Below are 18,705 nucleotides of genomic sequence, written 5' to 3' on the forward strand. Positions count from 1 at the left end.
AAACCAACTGTCTTTGTGCCAGGCAAAGTACGTTTCCATTTAGTATGAACACCCAAATGTTGACATCATGTTCTGGTTTTCCTCTTACTTTCTAGAACCCCACAAGAAAGAAAAGCCAAGTGAAATGGGTAAGAGCTCTCTTATTTTGTCTTCTGCACTTCTCTGGAACATATGGGCATTAAAAGGATATTGATCATTTGTGTTCAATCTATGTCATATTCAAGATGTTTGAATCTTTTTCTTTTAGGCAAGGTGCCAAAGAAAGATGTGCATATAAACAAAACTGGTAAGTACCATGTAAAAATAAATCTAGAAAATTGCATCTTTCTATTTGAAGAATTTTTATAACAGACCACTGACTAGGTTAGAGGTCTTGCTTCTGTATCTCAAGGTCATTTTCACATACCATCACAGTAATCTCCTCACAGCTTTACCAGACTCTGTTTATTCCAGGACCATTTCTTACATAGCTGTCTATACCCCTTGTTCTTGTCCATGTAGTAATCTTCCTCTGCTTGCCTGATTCCGTTCCTCATTAGCAGCCCCCAACCAAAGATGACCCCTGTCCCCCATCCTATTCCTCTTCCTTCTGCTGCCCCTTCCTTTAACTTTGAACTTGGCAGAGAACATTGCTCGACCCCTGACCACAGCAGAAGAAGAAGGAACAAACCACTGTTATTATGCCAGGAGAAGAATCTTTCCCTTTAATGTGAACACCCAAATGTTGACATCATGTACTGGTTTTCCTCTTACTTTCTAGAACCCCACAAGAAAGAAAAGCCAAGTGAAATGGGTAAGAGTTTTCTTATTTTGTCTTCTGCACTTCTCTGGAACATATGGGCATTAAAGGGATATTGATCATTTGGATTCAATCTATGTCATAGTCCAAATGTTTGAATCCTTCTTTTAGCCATAGTACCAAAGAAAGATGTAAATAAAGCCAGTAAGTGCCATATAGAAATAAACCTAAAAAATTGCACTTGAATTGCACTTCAAAAATTGTTTGAAGAATTGCTATAAATTAACACAACTCTATGACAACGAGTGTTCTGTGAAACCAATCAATTAAAATGATCAACCATTGTAACAATTTCTGGGTTTTCTATTCAGAAGAACCTGCTCAATTTGGCTTCATTTTTCTCAAATTAAAAGTTTCACTGAGGTCACTGGACACTCCAATGCAGATATGTTTTTGTCTACCCCTTATTTCTAGAGCCGCATAAGAAAGAAAAAACAGTGAAAATAGGTAAATATTCTCATTTTCTTTTCCAATTTGCTTCCCTGCAGCACTGACATGGTGTATTGTTCAAAATTTATAGTAACCTAAAACAATAATTTTAGCCAAGCTTTCAGAGAAAGATAAGATTATCAAAGAATCTTTCAGATCTGAATAAAAATAAATCTTGCAAAGTACACTTTCTGTAAGAGTGGTGTGTTTGTGTGAGCTGGAACTTAACCTGAGCTACTACTAGTAGCACAGGTTGAATATCTATAAAAGAAAAAGAGTTGCTCATAAACAATACATTATAGGAATAGGCAAAGCTAGCTACATCCTACCAGGGGAAAAGTAAAAGAAAATGCATTCCATGCATATATTTCTGGAGCAAATGCAGAAGGAAGTGAACTCAGATTAGTAAGTCTTTAAAACAAACAGCAGGCAGAATGAGATAAATAAAAGATGGAAGCAAAACAAATCCTGAGTTATCTATGTGTTTCCAGCTTCCCCCTTGTGGTCAGGAAGAGATGCTGAATAATCATTGCCATGGATTCATATCTCCCTTTCCGCTAGTACTTTCTACTTTTAGCTCTTAATATAAATTAACATCAGACAGTGGAAATAGATGTGGTATAGGGAAAATGTAGAGAATAAGGAAAATGACCTTGATAATGGTAGGCAAACTCCATTGACAAGATGACAAGGGATGAAACATTTTAAAAGTCCAGAATAGCTCTATAACATTTGGAAGTGGCTCAGGCAAATGCCTCCCTAATTTGCTAAGGAGGAAGAGGATGAGGTTCAGCACAGTCTAATTTGCTAGAATTTTGCTTTATTAACCAAACTCAATAAAAAGTAGTTTTAGCCTCCCTTTTGAATTGATTTCCTTCTTTGGGTCTACCTGGAAGAGATGAGAAAGAAGTGCTTAAGTTCTGAAGTAAAATGGTTAACGAGAATCAAGTTGGTGTAGTGCTTAAGAGTTTGAACTGGCAACAGAGAGACCTAGGTTCAAGTCTATATTCAGCCATGGAGCCTGAGTAAATGACTTTGGGCCAGTCTGTCTGTCTCAGTCCAACTAACCTCACAAGGTTCTTCTTGTGGGAAGAAATGGGAAGAAAGAATACTATTTATTGTAATTACTCTAAAGCAGAAATCATGGTCTGGTCTTCTTAATTTCTAGAAATACATAAGAAAGATAAGCTAACAGACATGGGTTCAGGCTATCTAACCTTGCTCTCAGTGGAGCATATTGATAATGTTTAGAGTTATAATATCCCAATATTTACACTTTTTTATTTCAGCAAAGCTATCAAAGAAGGATGTGCATATGAAAGAAACTGGTAAGCACAAGGGAAAAAAATCAATCTAAAAAATTAGAGGGGAGGGAGGGATACAGGGAGGAATTTTAACACTTAGTATAATAAGTAAATTTGAGTTTATTTCCTGTTATCTTGTCTTGGCTTCCCTGAATTATATTGATAGAACAGCCCAGAATGTATGTAAACCCAATATCTTTGTTTCTCAGCACCCCAGCCCAAAAAGGATATCCATATTCAACAATCTGGTAAGACCTGAATAAAATAAGTTTAAACACTATATAAATCAGTAGAATATTTTTATTTATTTATTTATTTGATTTGTCAATCACCTACAAGTTAATAGATATAAATATAATCATGAGTAAGAATACAGGAAGTAGGTACAAATAAATGGGGACAATAGGACAGGGATGGTAGGCACGATGGTGCACTTATGCATGCCTCTTACAGACCTCTTAGGAATGGGGTGAGGTCAACAGTGGTTAGTTTGAGGTTAAAGGAGTGGAGGTTAGAGGATGTAACAACAGAGTCAGGTAGTGCATTCCAGGCATTGACCACTCTGTTGCTGAAGTCGTACTTTCTGCAATCAAGTATGAAGCGGTTTACATTGAGTTTGTATCTGTTGTGTGCTCTTATATTATTGTGGTTGAAGTTGAAGTAGTCATTGACTGGTAGGACATTGTAGTGGATAATTTTGTGTGCTACACTTAAGTCTAACCATAGGTGGCGTAGTTCAAGGTTGTCCAAGCCCCAAAACTCAAGCCTGGTGATATAGGGTGTTCTGTTGCGAGCAGAGAAGTGTAGTACTCTTTTCATGAAATACTTCTGGACTCGCTTGATTGTATTAATGTCTGATATGCAGTGAGGATTCCAGACTGATGAGCTGTATTCAAATATTGGTTTGGCAAAAGTTTTGTATGCTCTAGTTAGCAATTCGATATTTCCAGAAGAGAAGCTTCATAAGATTAGATTTACAACTCTTAATGCCTTTTTGACAATGCTGTTACAGTGAGCTCTGGTGCTTAGGTCATTTGATATGAGAATTCCAAGGTCTTTGACAGAGTATGGATCATCGATGAGGTCATATCCGCCTAGTTTGTATTTGGTGTACTGATTTTTTTTACCAATGTGTAGGACAGAGCATTTGTTGGTTGAGATTTGGAGTTGCCAGATGTTTGACCATTCAGACACATAATCAAGATTGCTTTGAAGGATAGAAGCATTGTTAGTGGTGTTGAATAGTTTTATGTCATTTGCAAAGAGGACGCAGTTGCTCATAAGGTGATTGCAAAAGTCATTTATATAGAGTATAAAGAATGTGGGTCCTAGAACACTGCCTTGGGGGACACCACTATTAACTGGGGCAGGGTTAGATGTAGCGCTCCCTATTTTTACTATTTGTTGCCTGTTTGACAGGAACGCAATAATCCACTTATGGAGGGATCTGGAAATGTCGTAAGAGTTTAGTTTCAACAGTAGTTTGTTGTGTACCACTGAATCAAAGGCTTTGCAGAAGTCTGTGTAAATTGCGTCTATAGCTTTACCCTGGTCAAGTAGAGTAGTCTATATGTTTTTGCAGTGTAGGAATTGTAGATTGCAGGACAATTTTTTCCTGAAACCAAATTGTTTTTTGGAGAGTACATTGTTTGACTCTAAGTGGAGAGTGATGAATTGCAGGTCATTACAGTTAGTTGTGGTACAACTAGGAATTGTGGGGCATGAACCATTGCTGTTTACAAAGACTGAACTAAAGAATGTGTTGAAGAGATTGGCCTTAACAGCTTCATCGTTGCAGTCTTTCCCATTTGATCCTTTTAGGGGTGGGAAGGTTCTTGATTCTTTAAGTTTGGTGTTAATAAAATTGTAGAAGGCGCAGGTGGATTTTGTACATAGGAGGTTTTCCTCTTATTTGCAGTGGTAATTTGTGCATTCTATCTTTATCTGTCGGCATAGGGTGTTGTATTGGTTTTTAAAGTTTGCTACGTAGCTGGTTTTGTTTTTACATCATAGCGATCTTTTTTTAAACTGAAGTTTCCTTATTGTTATGGGTAATTCACTTTGTTTTTGTTTTGGGGGTTGCTAATGGCACATATAGTTTAATGACTCTTTCAAGTTCAAATAAGAATGCATTATAATGGTCTTCTGTAGTATTACAGCTAGAGAACAGAATGTGCCAATCAAGAGATGATAGGTCAGCATGTATGAGATTATAGTTGGCTTTTTTGAAGTTATATTTTGGGGATTCAACATTATGATCTTCTTTGTGAGGGTGTAAATTGAGACAAAAGTTGATCATACTGTGGTCACTGTTTGAAAAGGGTTCTTGTATTTGTAGACCATATATTGAGTTTGAGCTGTTGCAGAAGATAAGGTTGAGGCAGTTATTGAGTCTAGTGTTGTTAGTTACTAATTGATCCAGTCTCAGTGTAGTAAGCATTGTACAGGGTTGCATGTATGGGTTTGGATGTACATTCATTTAGTGTTCAATTTATAAGAGGTAGATTGAAGTCGCCAAGAAAAATAAGAAGGTGAGGGAAAGAGGCAGCCCACGTTAACAGTGAAGTTAGCTTGTTTGCATGAACTATGTCATAATCTGGGGCTCTGTAGCATAGTAAGAAGCAGATTATGGCATTTGAGGACAGTTCACAGATGATGGTATCTGGGAGAGCAAGTTCCTGTGTAATTTGAATCTTTTTTAGATTTAGGGATTTGTTTGTAGAAGATAGCAACTCCACCTCCTCTACAGATTTCGCGATCTGACGGATAAACGTGATATTCACTGACTGTGGTAATGGAGTCTGGAAAAGATGCATTTAACCATGTCTCACAGACAAATATAAGGTCAAATGTGGTTGTGCCTAATAAGATGAGGAATTCATGCATTTTGTTTGTGAGGCTTCTTGTGTTGAGTAGTTTGCATTTTAGATATGTAGTAATGGGTCTGGAGGAAGTAAGTGGTGTGCATGCCTAATGTTGGATGTTGGGGTGATGGTTTTGGGGTGTAAGTTGAAGGTCTTGATTTTGATACATTCTGGGTGGTAGTCAATGTATAGGTTAGTATTTCCTTGTTCATGGAGTTTTTTGAGCTGAGAGCATAGCTCATGGGATTGTACACATTGCGGTAAAGTTAGGTGAGAGCATGAACAGAGGTTCTTATGGTTGGTGTTGCTTTTGGAGAGTGAATTTATAGTATAAATGAATTTATGTTTGCTTGATTCATTTTTGCAAATGACCCTGCAGAAGGTGGCGCCACCGAGCCGTCACTGTTTCTGAACTCTGGGCTGATGTCAAGTATTTCATCAGGGGAGATGGTTGATGCTTGATAGTCACTGATGATGTTGTGGACAATTGTGATGTCATCATTGACATTGTTGTCCTTATTGTAGACCAAATAAGATGGCGTTTGGACGCTTCCATTTGCGCTTGACAGCTTCTCTGATGAGGATTGGGATATCATTATTTGTTGGATTTGTGTTTTTTTGTGGATTGGGTTGCAGTTGTTGGGTAGAGATGTGGTTTGTAGCTATTGGTTGTTCAGGTTTTTTTTTGTGTCTTTTTTTTCAAGGTTAGTTAAGCTTTCTTTTAAAGTGTCCAGGGATGCTACTATGGTGTCAAGGGATGTTATTCGTGTTTCTATTGTATCATAGAATCTTTCAAACAGGGCAATATATTTGTCCACTTTGGGTCTGCATATTGGGCAGAAATATTGAAATGCATGGTTGGATAATTCTAGGAATTGAGTCATTTGCTTGGGTAATCCCAAGCAGCCATGGTGAGCATAGTTGTCACATAGAGAACATTTGGTGGAATTTTCATTAACCTTTAGAGTGTCATTACATATTAAGGCATGTGAAGGAGTCTTGTGGTTCACTGGTGGGGATTTCTTTCTCTTTAGATTGTGGTTTGGCACTGGATTTTTTTCCTGGCATGGTAGGTTTGTTGAGATGGTATGTTGATTAAATTGCTTCATGAAACAAGATATTTGGGTAATCAATATAGCCAATATCACATCAATTAATCAATTACAATAATTTCTCTAGTCAAATAATTTTGCTAAGCAATAATCAGCCTAATCAATTAATTACACTAATCGCTAATCACACTGGTCAATTAAATTCACTAATTCACTAATTTTACTAATCAATTAATTACATTGATCCTGATCTTTTATACTGATCAGTAATCACACTATTTGCACTAAACACTCTAATCACACGAATCAATCAAAACAATAAATCAATTAATCCATTGATACATTAATTATTTTATAGAAATTGATTTAGAGACATCATTATCTAATCATTGATATAGGTCATGAGGTAGAAAAGTTATAAGTTTTGAGGTAATGAAGTAATCAATATTTAAATATTAAATTAATGAAGTAGTATTGAGAGTCATCAAGTAAAGGGTAATTGCTTTGCTAGCTGCTGCTAGTCGATCCACTGGGTGAGAAGGATTTATTGCTTTGATGGCTGCTGTTATCTGATCCGCTGGATGAGACACGTTGTAAAAGCTGTAGGTTTGGAACACGCTGAAACAGTCTGTAACAGGATGACTAAAAACACGCTGAATTATTGAATTAGAGTAAAATACGCTGAATCACTGAAACATGCTGACTCCGTTCAGGGAATCCTGTTTGGGGAACCACAGCTGCTGATTCCGTTCACAGCTGACTCAATTCAAGACTCTACCTAAGAAAACTTAGGATTGGAAAACTCCTTAAAGCCACGTGGTTTCTTTTGTTTTAATGGCTACTAAGTAATAGTTTCCTGGTGGGGTAGAGGTTGGTGAGAGATTGTTGGTAAGGTAGAGAATTGTAGGAATTATTTTGTAGCAAGATTGTTTCCTGGTAACAACAAAAAACAAGAAGTTTTTCTTGCTGGGATTTAGACTGGCTGACTGTAAGTCCGTTCTGGCTTGGCTTTCTGGCTGCCACCGGGGAATTGTATTTATCTGGGGCTCAGAAAGCTGAGTGGGGATAGCTATGCTCCAGCTTGGCTCTCTAATTGCCTCCTGGCTCTTTTAATTATATTTAATTTAATAATATTGAATTATATTGTGTATAATTGAACACGTGTAAGAATTGACAAGTGAATAACCAGTAAAATAAAATGATAGATGGAAAGAATATAATGGTTATGGAATTGGGTTGGCATCAGAGAGATGCACATTTAGCCATAGAAACCACGGGGGAGTTTCAGGCAGTTTCTCTTGAATCCAATCAAGGAAACACTATGGCAGAAATGGGAGGAGTGGACACTATGCATTCCATAAGAAGAAAAAGTGAAATATAAATCTAAGAAATGAAATAAATTTATGCATCTGTAAGACAGCCTTCACCAGTTGGAATCTGCCCATTTTCCCACCCATGGAGAAAATTGCTTTCAAAGCACCTTGTTGTTCACCCTCCTTTAAGCAGGGATACCAGAGATGAGATTGGCCCCATCCGTGCTCAATTCTGGAAAGTTGTTAAAAAGTTGCTATTCTGGAGACCCTTTGGGGATGGATGAGTAGTTTGTAGTTGGTCAAAAAAGTCAGCAATTGTGGATTATTTATGGTTCTTTTCTATATTATATATACAAAATGTATAGCATTTCAGTCCTATTAATGGAAAGAGGTAGCTAAGTCACTGTAATTTGGAGATGGAGGGAGGGAGGGAAGGAAGGAAGGAAGGAAGGAAGGAAGAGTGCTTTTTGAGATTTGATCCAATCCCAGTTTTATTTTAATTGGTGAATCATGGAATTGTTGTATGTGTGTGATCTTGCTCTATCATTTCATTCTTTGTAATATTTGCTGTATAGACTTTGATGGAGAATCATATTTTGTTCTTCTTCTTACTTCTTAGAATCACATAAAAAAGAAAAGCCAATAGAAATAAGTTAGTATGTTAATATTTTCTTTTTTTTTGGACATAGATATGGGTTATACATGTTCAAAATGTGGAATAACTGAATTTTTATATCTATATATATATAAAAAGAAACATGTGCATGTAAAGGAATCTGGTAAGACTGGGGTAAAAACATATCTCAGAAATGGCTATGTTCCCTCTGAATGCTTAGTATAAATTAACAAAAGACTATGAAAATGGATGTTACACATCCAAAGTGATTATCTAGTGAAAATAAAGCACAAAATGTGAATAATATACTATATTCTTCAAACTGTGGGTTACTTAGGCTTCATCCATACAGTCCTGTTCCTTTGACTCCAAGATGGTCTGCTTGCCCCTTTTAAAGGAGATGTCCTCAAAATGGACCTTGGTATTGGAGCCAGATTATGGGTGATCTAGAACAGGGGTCTCCAACCTTGGCAACTTTAAGCTTCAACTCCCAGAATTCTGGGAGTTGAAGGTCCTCCAGGCTTAAAGAAGAAATATAGAAGAAATATTTCCTTGTTTGCTGGCAGATAAGCACTATCATGAAGACATGAATGTGTTGCATTTTAGTCCTATTACTAGAAGAAGGGACGGCAACTGTTTAGTCTTTTTCTCAATTTAGAAGACATATAAGCCTTAAGAAGAAAAACACAGAAACAAACAAAAAGAATAGATAATAAAGTGCATTTTGCCAACCAAATTCAGAATCTATTCAATTCCAGATTAGTTTTACTTGTGGAATTGAAGTCTGTCACTTTATTGTTTGTTCAGTATTAAATTACAGACTGTTTATTTTGAAATTTTGAATGCAAAAATCATGGTCTCCCTCTTACCTTCTAGAAGCAGACAAGAAACAAAAACCAATAGAAATAGGTAAGCATGTTTTTATTTTTCCCACCTGTGCTTACCTGAAAGGTATGTTACATGGACTGATTATCCAGATTCAACATTTATTATAATTTTTTCATTTTAGCCAAGCTGCCAAAGAAGGCTGTGCACGCAAACAAAACTGGTAAGACCTGAGAGGAAAAAAATAAAATATTACATTTTATACTCTCAAAAATTAATAAAAACAACAGAAATTAGTGTTCCATAAGTAAAATGAAATAAAATATCAAGCATGGATAGGAGACTATGTTCTGTCCAATGAGATGATCTGACCAGAAGTTCCTTTTCTACCTGTTGTTTTAAATGTGGATTTAAAAGACTTGCTGAGTTAAAATGATCTTGCTCTATTATTTTAATCTATGTAGTGTATGGAATTATAAGCACACCCCTTGCTTTTTATTTTGCACCTTGAAATGCAGAAATCACATTCTGATCTCCCTCTTATTTTCTAGAAACACATAAAAAAGAAAAGCCATCAGAAACTGGTAAGCACGTTGTCACTGTATCTCCTTAACTTCCTTGAAGCAAGTAGTTTAAACCAGTTGTTAATGTTTATCATCTTAGTACTTATATATCTTTTTGTTGCCAAGCTGCCAAAGAGTGATGTCCACTTAAAAGAAACTGGTAAGGGCTGAGTAAAACAATTCTAGCACATTATACTTACAATTTTCAATTCCTTCTATAAATTAACCCAAGACCATCAACATGATTTGCCTTGAAAATGTGCCTGATTGAAGAAATCGAATGGTGAGGATGGAAAATAGAGTGCCTTCTGCCCATTCCTGGTTACTTAGTGCTCATCCCTTACCCTGCTCCAAGGTCATTTGCTTACCATTTTCTATTTTGATAAGCTGGAGTAGCTTCAACCACCTTTCAAGATATGTCCTCACAGGAGATACTTCAGCTTAGGGTTTGTTTGCTGCTGAAATTCTTCCAGGTGATCCATCCATATCATGGAGTTTTCCATCAGAAAATAGAAGTAGACCTCCTGTATGACAGAGTTGACAAAAGAAGTAGTCGTTAGAATTGACAAACTGTTGGATTTCAGTTATCCCACAAGAGGCCCACACCATCCCATCTGGCCATGAATCCTTGTGAATCCAATGTCATGTTAACTGTGGCTACTAGAAAACTAGTATCTGGAGGTAGTCCTTGCTTCTGTATGGCTGGTAGCCTTGTTTGGAATATGGAACTCATTAATAATCAACACAAAGTTTCCTCTAAGTTTACTATTGCTATCTATAACCCCCATAGCAGCTTTAGCAAGACACTGCATGACACCCCATCCTATTGATCTGAGCCTCTCTTCCATGACCCACCTTTTACCTCTTCTTTGCCTGTATCCTTCTCACAACTCAGCCAAGTATGGACCCTTCTTTATAATTAGTCCTCCTCCCTTAAATACCATTTCTCTTAAATCTCTGCTCATGGGAGAACTTTACTCTCACATCTGAGAGCAGCAGAAGAAGAGGAGTTAATTAGTGTACATATGCAAAATAGGAACCTTCTCTTACCTGTGCCCCAAATGCTTGTAATATATGGAATAATCCCACACTATGCAATGAACACTAAAATACAGAAATCATGTTCTTCTCTTCCTCTTTCTTAGAATCACGCAAGAAAGGAAAGTTGGCAGAAACGGGTAAATATGCACCTGCGTTTAATCTTTGCATCTCTGAAACACATGAATATAAATAACCTAGGTTCCAAATTTTTATCATAATCAAAATGCATGATCTTTTTATTTTAGCTAAGCTGCCAAAGAAGGATATACATGTAAAAGAATCTGGTAAGACTTTGGTAAAAACATATGCATGAAATTACGTTTCACTTTGAACATTTACTGTAAATTAAGACAGATTTATGGAGATGAGTTTTCCATACTTATTAAGTGTCTAAGAAAAGTGATTAAGAGAAGTGACCAAGTAATAGAATAATATCAAAGATGATTAATATATTGCATTCTGTCCACTATGGATTATCTAGTTAGAAAAGCTTGTTCAATCCCTGTTTTAATTGTGATTTGAGAGGTCTCACTGTCTATAAGTGATCTTTATATTTTATTCTTTATAAAACATCGTCTTAATTTACTATAAAACACTCTTGTACAGAAATAATTCTCTGATTTTCTAGAAACAGTTCACTATGTTCTTATTCTTTACCCTTTGCTTCTCTGAAACTTATGGCTATAATATGCTGTTCAAACATTATAATAAACTAATATTTAAAAGCATTTATTTTAGCTAAGCTGCGAAAGAATGATATGCATGTTAAAAGATCCAGTAAGACATGAGTAAGATCAAATGTAGAAATTACTTTGAACATTTAGTATAGCATAACACAAGATTATAGGAATGAATGTGCAATTAAAAAAAATAAGGAAAAATAAAATAACTCCTTTCCATCCTCCTGTTCCTCTTTCCTCTGTTGCTATTTCCTTTAATTGGCAGAGGAGAAGGAACAAACCACTGTCTTGTGTCGGGGCAGACCCTTTCTCTCCCAACTCCCATATGTTGACGTCATTGTCTGGTTTTTCTCTTACTTTCTAGAACCCCACAAGAAAGAAAAGCCAAGAGAAATGGGTAAGCATCCCTTTGTTGTGTCTTCTCTGAAACACATGGGCATTAAATGAATATTGATTATCTGTGTTCAATCTATGTCATAGTGAAAATGTTTGATTTTCAGCCAAAGAGCCAAAAAAAGATGTGCATGTAAATAAAACTGGTAAGTATTATGTAAAACTTCCTATTAATCCTATTATCCACTCTGTATGGACAATTACTATGTAAACACACGCTGTGGAAATGAATGTGCCATAAAACTAGTGAGTTACCTTGAATTAAAGTTGCAAAATTGGATAGACTACATTCTGCCCCCTTAGGTTTTTTTTTAGTAAAAAAAAAACCCCCTCATTTAGTCTATGCTTCGTTTTAACTGTCAAATTAAAAGATTCTCTTACTTCAAGGGAACTCAGTCTATGATATAATTCTATGTAGAGTGTCTCTGACTGCTTGCTATAAAAAAACCAACTGTAGAAGTAATTTTCTGGTCTTCTTGCTTTCTAGAAGTAAATAAGAAATGGAAACCAGTAGAAACAGGTAAGCATGCTCCTATTTTCCCACCTATGCTTACTTGAAAAATTTGTTCCAAAAAGTCATTATCCATATTCAACATTTATAATAATCCATATATTTATACCTTTTCATTTTAGCCAAGCTGCCAAAGAAGGCTGTGCATGCAAACCAAACAAGTAAGACCTTAACGGGAAAAACACATGAAATTCAACTTCCCATTTTTAAAAGTAACAAAAAATTATCTGGCCAGAAGGGTCTTGTCAACTCTGCTTTCTTTTAATTATGGAATTAAGTCAGATCACTGACTTAAAGTTATCTCATTCTATGATTTTAACATGTTTTATGTATGGAATTAATATTTATTTTGTACTCTGAAATGCAGAAATCATATTCTGATCTTTTTCTTGTTTTCTAGTAACACATAAGAAAGAAAAGCCAATAGAAATAGGTGAGTATGTTGTCATTGTACCTCCTTTATTTTCTTGAAGCAAATGATATGGTAGAGTTGTTCAACGTTTATAATAACTCAGTATGTATATACTTTCATTTTAGCCAAACTGCTAAAGAAGGATATCCATGTAAAAGAATCTGGTAAGATTTGGGTAAAAACAAATTTAGCAATTTACAATTAACTCAAGACTATTAAGATGTTTTTGCTGTGAAGAAAATCTGACTGAAGAAATCAAGGATGGAAAATAGAATGCCTTCTGCCCACTTTTGGTTTCTTAACAGTCATTCCTTGCCCTGCTCCAACATAATTTGCTTGCTGTTGCTTGAAGAGATGTGTTCACCTGAGATGCTTCATGTTAGGGTTTGCTTGCTGCTGAGGCAGGCTGGAATTCTTCCAGGTGATCTCAGAAGGTCATACAGCACACGCCCTGTACGACTGAATTGGTAAATTGTTGCATTTCAGTTATTCCGCAATAAGACTAAACCATCCCATCTGGCTATGAATCCTTGTAAATCTAATATCATTATAACTGTGGCTACTGTAAAACTAGATCTTTCATATTTGGAGGTTGTCCTTGCTTCTGTCTAGCTGGTAGGCTTTGTTTGGAATATTGAACTCATAAACCACCAACACTGGTGAGTAATCCCTAAGTTATTGTTTCTATCTATTACCTCCATGGCAGTCTTAGCAAGACATGCACACACACCCTCCAATTGATCTGAGCCTCTCTTCCATGGCCCACCTTTTACTTCTTCTTTGCCTCCTTCCCACATCCTAGTCAAGTTTGGACCCTTCCTTAGACTTCATCTTCTTCCCCCAGATGCCATTTTTCTTAAATCTGTCATTGTGAGAGAGCTTTACTGTGACATTTAACAGCAACAAAAGTAGGAGGAGAGGCCACCAATGTGTTTGCACCAGAGGGGAAAACTGTGAATGAATAGATAATAAAGTACAGTCTGCCAAAGTTGAGTTATCTAGTCAGAGCAGTCCCTTCAATCCCAATTTAATTTCAATTGGGGAATTACAACTTTTTGCCTCTAAGTACCTCACTCCATCATTTGCTTCTGTATTATGTATTAAATTATACTCTGTTTATTTTAAATACCCAATGCAGAATTCATATTTTTGTCCTTCCTCTTTAGAAACAGACAAGAAAGAAAAGCCAACTGAAATAGGTAAGCACACTCTTATTTTCCTGAGATAACCATACCTGAAAGATGTGTTATACATACTAATAATCTGTATTCAGCATTTGCAATAATTGATCTATTTAAATCTTTTTATTGTAGCCAAGCTGTCAAAAAAGCCTGTGCAAGCAAGCAAAATTGAGAATTGAGAAAGAATAAATTTGGAAAATTCCACTTTCCATTTTGAAAATTAAAATTAAGAAAAAACTATAGGAATGAGTATTTCATAAGAGCAGTGGCTGTTAACGATGAAAATAAACCATCAAATGTAGAACGCATCATTCAATGAAACATCATTTTCTTCACTCTTGTTTTCTAGAAATACACAAGAAGGAAAAGCAAAAAGAAATTGGTAAGTGTGCTGTCCATGTCCTATTTTTAGTTCCCTGTTTAAAATTTATAATAACCTCAAATTTGTATTATTTAATTTTAGCCAAGCTACCAAAGAAGGATATTCCTGTAAAAGAATCTGGTAAGATCTTAGCAAACTAAAAAAGTAAAAATGCTCACAATAAGTTATCTAGGATCACCATCTTTCAGTCTTCCTCTTATTTTCTAGAATCCGATAAGAAAGAAAAGTCAATACAAATAGGTAAGCACTCTTTTATTTTCTAACCTTTGCTTCCTGAAACAAATAGTTATGATAGGAATATTGATTGTCTATATATAAATTATTATAACCAAAATACTTTTTTTTTTAGCCAAGCTGCCTAAGAAAGATGTGTATATAAAAGAATCTGGTAAGATCTGGGCTAAAATACACCTATGAATGAATTTGCATTTTCCATTTTTAAGCACTTAGTTTTAAGTGAAATAAAATTAAGGGCAGGTAACATAATATACATTTTGACCACTGTTACCTCATCCTCATAGCCCCATTGCTGTAGCAATAGCATTTAGACTTATATACTGCTTTATAGCCCTCTCTAAGCGGTTTTACAGAGTCAGCATATTGCCTCAGCAATTTTACCCATTTCAGAAGGATGAAAGGCTGAGTCAACCTTGAGCCTGATGGGATTTGAACTGCCAAATTGCAGGCAGCCAAGAGTCAGCAGAAGTGGCGTGCAGTACCTACCCACTGAGCCACTGAGGCTCCTAGATTAAAGATAGTCTAATTACTGTTTATTGAGGACATATTTTCACCCAAGATTCCTCCATCTCAGGGCCAGCTTGCTACTGAGAAATTGTGAATTTGCTCCAGGCAATCTAGCCAGACCCTTGATCTTTTCCATCAGAAAACAGAAATAGTCCTCCTCCAGAAACATTCTGTAATGCCTAGAGATGGTTTCTTTAATGTTGGCAAGCCACTGGGTTTCATCATTCCACAAATGGACTGAACCTTCCCATCTATCATGAATTGTGACTATCAAGGAAATGAAATCCCTCCAATTTGCAGCTTGCCTTTCCTTTTGGGCGGTGAGAGTGGGGTCAGTTTAAGGGGATCTGTAATTTGTGGAAGACCACAACTGGTCCTTCCTTTATTACTGTTCCCACCAATAAGCCTTGTAAAACCTAATAGACGCTGCACAACTGATGGCACCTCTCATCATGCCTTCTTAATCTCTCTTCCACCTTCCACTTTATAATTCTCCTTCTCTACCAGCCTGGCTCTCTGAGTCACATGAAGTCTTCCAGCCAAGGGCAAATCTTTTCCCTATCTGGTTATCTTTCTTCCATGTTCACTTCTGTTATCTCTGCCTTTGCTACTGCATCTGGCAGCAATAGTAGGTAACCACAAGGAAACAAGGGGGAACCATAAGCCTTCAAATGGAGACATAACACTCTGGTTTTCCTCTTCTAGAACTGCATAAGAAAGAAAAACCAATGGAAACAGGTGAAAATGCTTTTATTTTTTTTATCCTTTCCTAAAATATTTGGTTATGATAAAAGATTACCCAGGTTCAAAATTTACAATAACAAAAATCTTTCACTATTTTAGCCAACATGCCAAAAAAGGATGTGCATGTAAATAAAACTGGCAAGTCCATTGTAAAAATAAACTCAGAAAAGTATACTGTTTACTTTTAACACCCAGTATATAAGGCAAGCTTGTGGAAATCAGCATGCCATTTAAAAAATGACTAAAAAGTTAATTTTTTTAAAAAAGGTTACTTGGAGAACAGATGATACTCTGCTCCCTGCAGAATATCTCTGAAATTAGATTGTATATCCATGTAAAATCACTCACTAGATTTTTTATGTGTGACTGGCAATCTGGTATTCTTCAGTCAGAATACTTGTAGCAAATCAACTTTTATAAAACTAATTAATTATTCTTCATGCAAACTATGCAAATACAAATATGATATTTGATGTACTGAATATCTTGACTCTCTCCAATCTTAATAAGCCATTTTGAAATGAAATATTGACCTTTTGCTCAATTGTGTGTGTGTGTGTGTGACATACACTTGATAGGAGGATAACTTTTTTTGATGCTACAAGATATGATTGTATCTCAGTAAGTTGGTGGGAGTGATAACTTTGCTCATGAAAATTACTATAGACCTAATAACATCCCCAATTCAAGAAGCGCAGCTGTTATTGCATTGTCCTATTGAGGCAAACATTTTCCAATCTCATATAAGCAGATAGAAATGCATAATACAACATATTATTTCATTAGTAATTCTGTTTTCATAAATGAAATGTGTAAACTGCTCTGGGGATGTAATTCCTTTCTCACTAAAATAAATATCAGGTGTTCTCCAAATATTTTTTCAAAGTGTTGCTATATATTACAGTAGTGCTTTATTATCATACATCAAAAATATGTGGCTGAACTATATGCTAAGCAAGGACTGAGTAATTGAATACTTTATCAAGAAAACCCAAAAGTACACATATAGACTGGGTGAAACCAGGCTCAATAGCAGTAACTGTGAGAGGGATCTTGGAGTCTTAGTGGACAACCAGCTAAATATGAGCCAGCAGTATGCAGCTGCCACAAAAAAAGTTAATGCAATCCTAAGTTGCATTAACAGAGGGATACAATCAAGATCAAGGGAGATACTAATACCTCTCTATAAAGCCTTCATAAGACGACACCTAGACTACTGCATCCAGTTTTGTCCACTGCATTACAAAAAAGATGTTGAGACTCTAGAAAAAGTACAGAGAAGAGCAACCAGGATGATTAGGGGACTGGAGACTAAAACATATGAAGAACAGTTACAGGAACTGGGCTTGGCTAGTCTAGTAAAGAGAAGGACCAGGGGAGACATGATAGCAGTCTTCCAATATTTGAGGGGCTGCCACAGAGAGGAAGGGGTCAAGCTATTTTCTTTTCTTTTTTTAAAACAAATTTTATTACAATTAAAAAAAAACAAATCTACAACATATACACAAATAACAAATAGTCAAGCTATTTTCCAAAGCGCCTGTAGGCCAGACAAGGAATAATGGATGGAAAATGAACAAGACAAGATTTAACCTGGAAATAAGAAGAAACTTTCTGACAGTGAGAACAATCAACCAATGGAACAGCTTGCTCTCGGAAGTTGTGGGAGCGCCATCACTTGAGACTTTCAAGAAGAGATTGGACTGCCATTTGTCAGAAATGGTCTAGGGTCTTCCCACTTGGGCGTGGGTTGTTGACCTACAAGGTCCCTTCCAACTCTGATTATCTATTATCTGTTATCACATATTGGATCTTGGATTACCTTCGGGGAAAAGAACCATCCAATCTGCCTCATGGCTTTCCTATACAGAGGTTGTATGGTGCCATCTTATAAGTGGGCACCTTTCTGAGAGTGGTAGAGGCTGGTTTGTACCCTCCTGGAGTGAGCCAAATTGTGGCCACTCCCCAAATGCTGCTCGCTTCCAGGAGAGCACCACATGGCCTCTGTATAGGAAGGCTGTATGGCGGATTGGCTGGTTCTTCTTCCCAAAGGTGATCTTCAGAAAAAGTAAGTGAAATTAGGCATAACAGTGGGGTGGAGGAGGCCCAAGGCCTGTGAACTCAGCTGTGACTCAGCTGTTTGGGAGGTAAGCCCAAAGGACCCAGCATGGCAGGATGGCGGAAAATAGAGAGGTGAGGTCTCTAGCGCATTCCTATAGTTGGTGCTAAAGTCAGGCAGATTTTTGTTCACATGACCACAGGGGGTCTGCAGCAGCTATAAATTCAGATACAGGTTGCAAGTCTCTTTGTTCAGTGCTATCATAATTTCAGATGGCCTCTGAACAAACAGTCATAAATCATGGACTACTTGTAACTCCCCCTCCCCCTTGGGAATGAATGGTGCTTTTGTTTTTGGCATATTCATCATTTGGGGAGAAGCCATTATTAATCAAGACGACAGGAAAACCTCTGCATTTTTGAAGCACTGAATCTACCCTTCAATCCTAATCTAACAAAAAAACAATTTAGCATGTAAAGAAAGTTTATGCTGTCACCTAACCCATCTAGGTGAGAAGAAGGCAATGTATACATTTGATCACTGCCTTATGCTGGAAAATATAAAGAAGGATACCAGATCCAATTCTGGAAGACTTCCATTTCTGCTTACTTAGCCATTCATTGGCACTGCCTCTGGGAGCTTTAAACACTTTTCAGGCAAGGGAGAAAGCCATTGTGAAAATACCATGTATCAGCAACAATTCTATAAATACTATTTTTTTTTTTTGGTAGTGGTTTAATAAACCCAAAAGTCAGAAATTAAAATGAATATTTCAGAATAGTACAATGTTAAA

General features: G+C 36.5%; 1 protein-coding gene across 28 annotated transcripts in view; it reads left to right on the forward strand.

The window, feature by feature from the left end:
- TRDN (triadin) overlaps window positions 1–18,705 on the forward strand; it is a 239,662-nt gene that overhangs the window by 173,481 nt on the left and 47,476 nt on the right. For 24 of the 28 annotated variants that reach the window (XM_087941756.1, XM_087941764.1, XM_087941813.1 and 21 more), the window contains 23 exons: window positions 96–128; window positions 248–286; window positions 761–793; window positions 1,214–1,246; window positions 2,518–2,556; window positions 2,742–2,780; window positions 9,254–9,286; window positions 9,387–9,425; window positions 9,754–9,786; window positions 10,911–10,943; window positions 11,052–11,090; window positions 11,851–11,883; window positions 11,987–12,025; window positions 12,367–12,399; window positions 12,513–12,551; window positions 12,791–12,823; window positions 12,928–12,966; window positions 13,969–14,001; window positions 14,333–14,365; window positions 14,447–14,485; window positions 14,573–14,605; window positions 14,715–14,753; window positions 15,815–15,847. In XM_087941756.1, coding sequence (XP_087797882.1) covers window positions 96–128; window positions 248–286; window positions 761–793; window positions 1,214–1,246; window positions 2,518–2,556; window positions 2,742–2,780; window positions 9,254–9,286; window positions 9,387–9,425; window positions 9,754–9,786; window positions 10,911–10,943; window positions 11,052–11,090; window positions 11,851–11,883; window positions 11,987–12,025; window positions 12,367–12,399; window positions 12,513–12,551; window positions 12,791–12,823; window positions 12,928–12,966; window positions 13,969–14,001; window positions 14,333–14,365; window positions 14,447–14,485; window positions 14,573–14,605; window positions 14,715–14,753; window positions 15,815–15,847 — 819 coding nt within the window. The remainder of the gene's footprint in view (window positions 1–95; window positions 129–247; window positions 287–760; window positions 794–1,213; window positions 1,247–2,517; window positions 2,557–2,741; window positions 2,781–9,253; window positions 9,287–9,386; window positions 9,426–9,753; window positions 9,787–10,910; window positions 10,944–11,051; window positions 11,091–11,850; window positions 11,884–11,986; window positions 12,026–12,366; window positions 12,400–12,512; window positions 12,552–12,790; window positions 12,824–12,927; window positions 12,967–13,968; window positions 14,002–14,332; window positions 14,366–14,446; window positions 14,486–14,572; window positions 14,606–14,714; window positions 14,754–15,814; window positions 15,848–18,705) is intronic. The other 4 variants (XM_087941777.1, XM_087941774.1, XM_087941864.1 and 1 more) reach the window with 4 other exon arrangements.

Source organism: Pseudonaja textilis, chromosome 1, assembly GCF_049901715.1.
Source record: "Pseudonaja textilis isolate UNSWEBS1 chromosome 1, rPseTex1.2, whole genome shotgun sequence".
NCBI classification, from domain to species: Eukaryota; Metazoa; Chordata; class Lepidosauria; order Squamata; family Elapidae; genus Pseudonaja; species Pseudonaja textilis.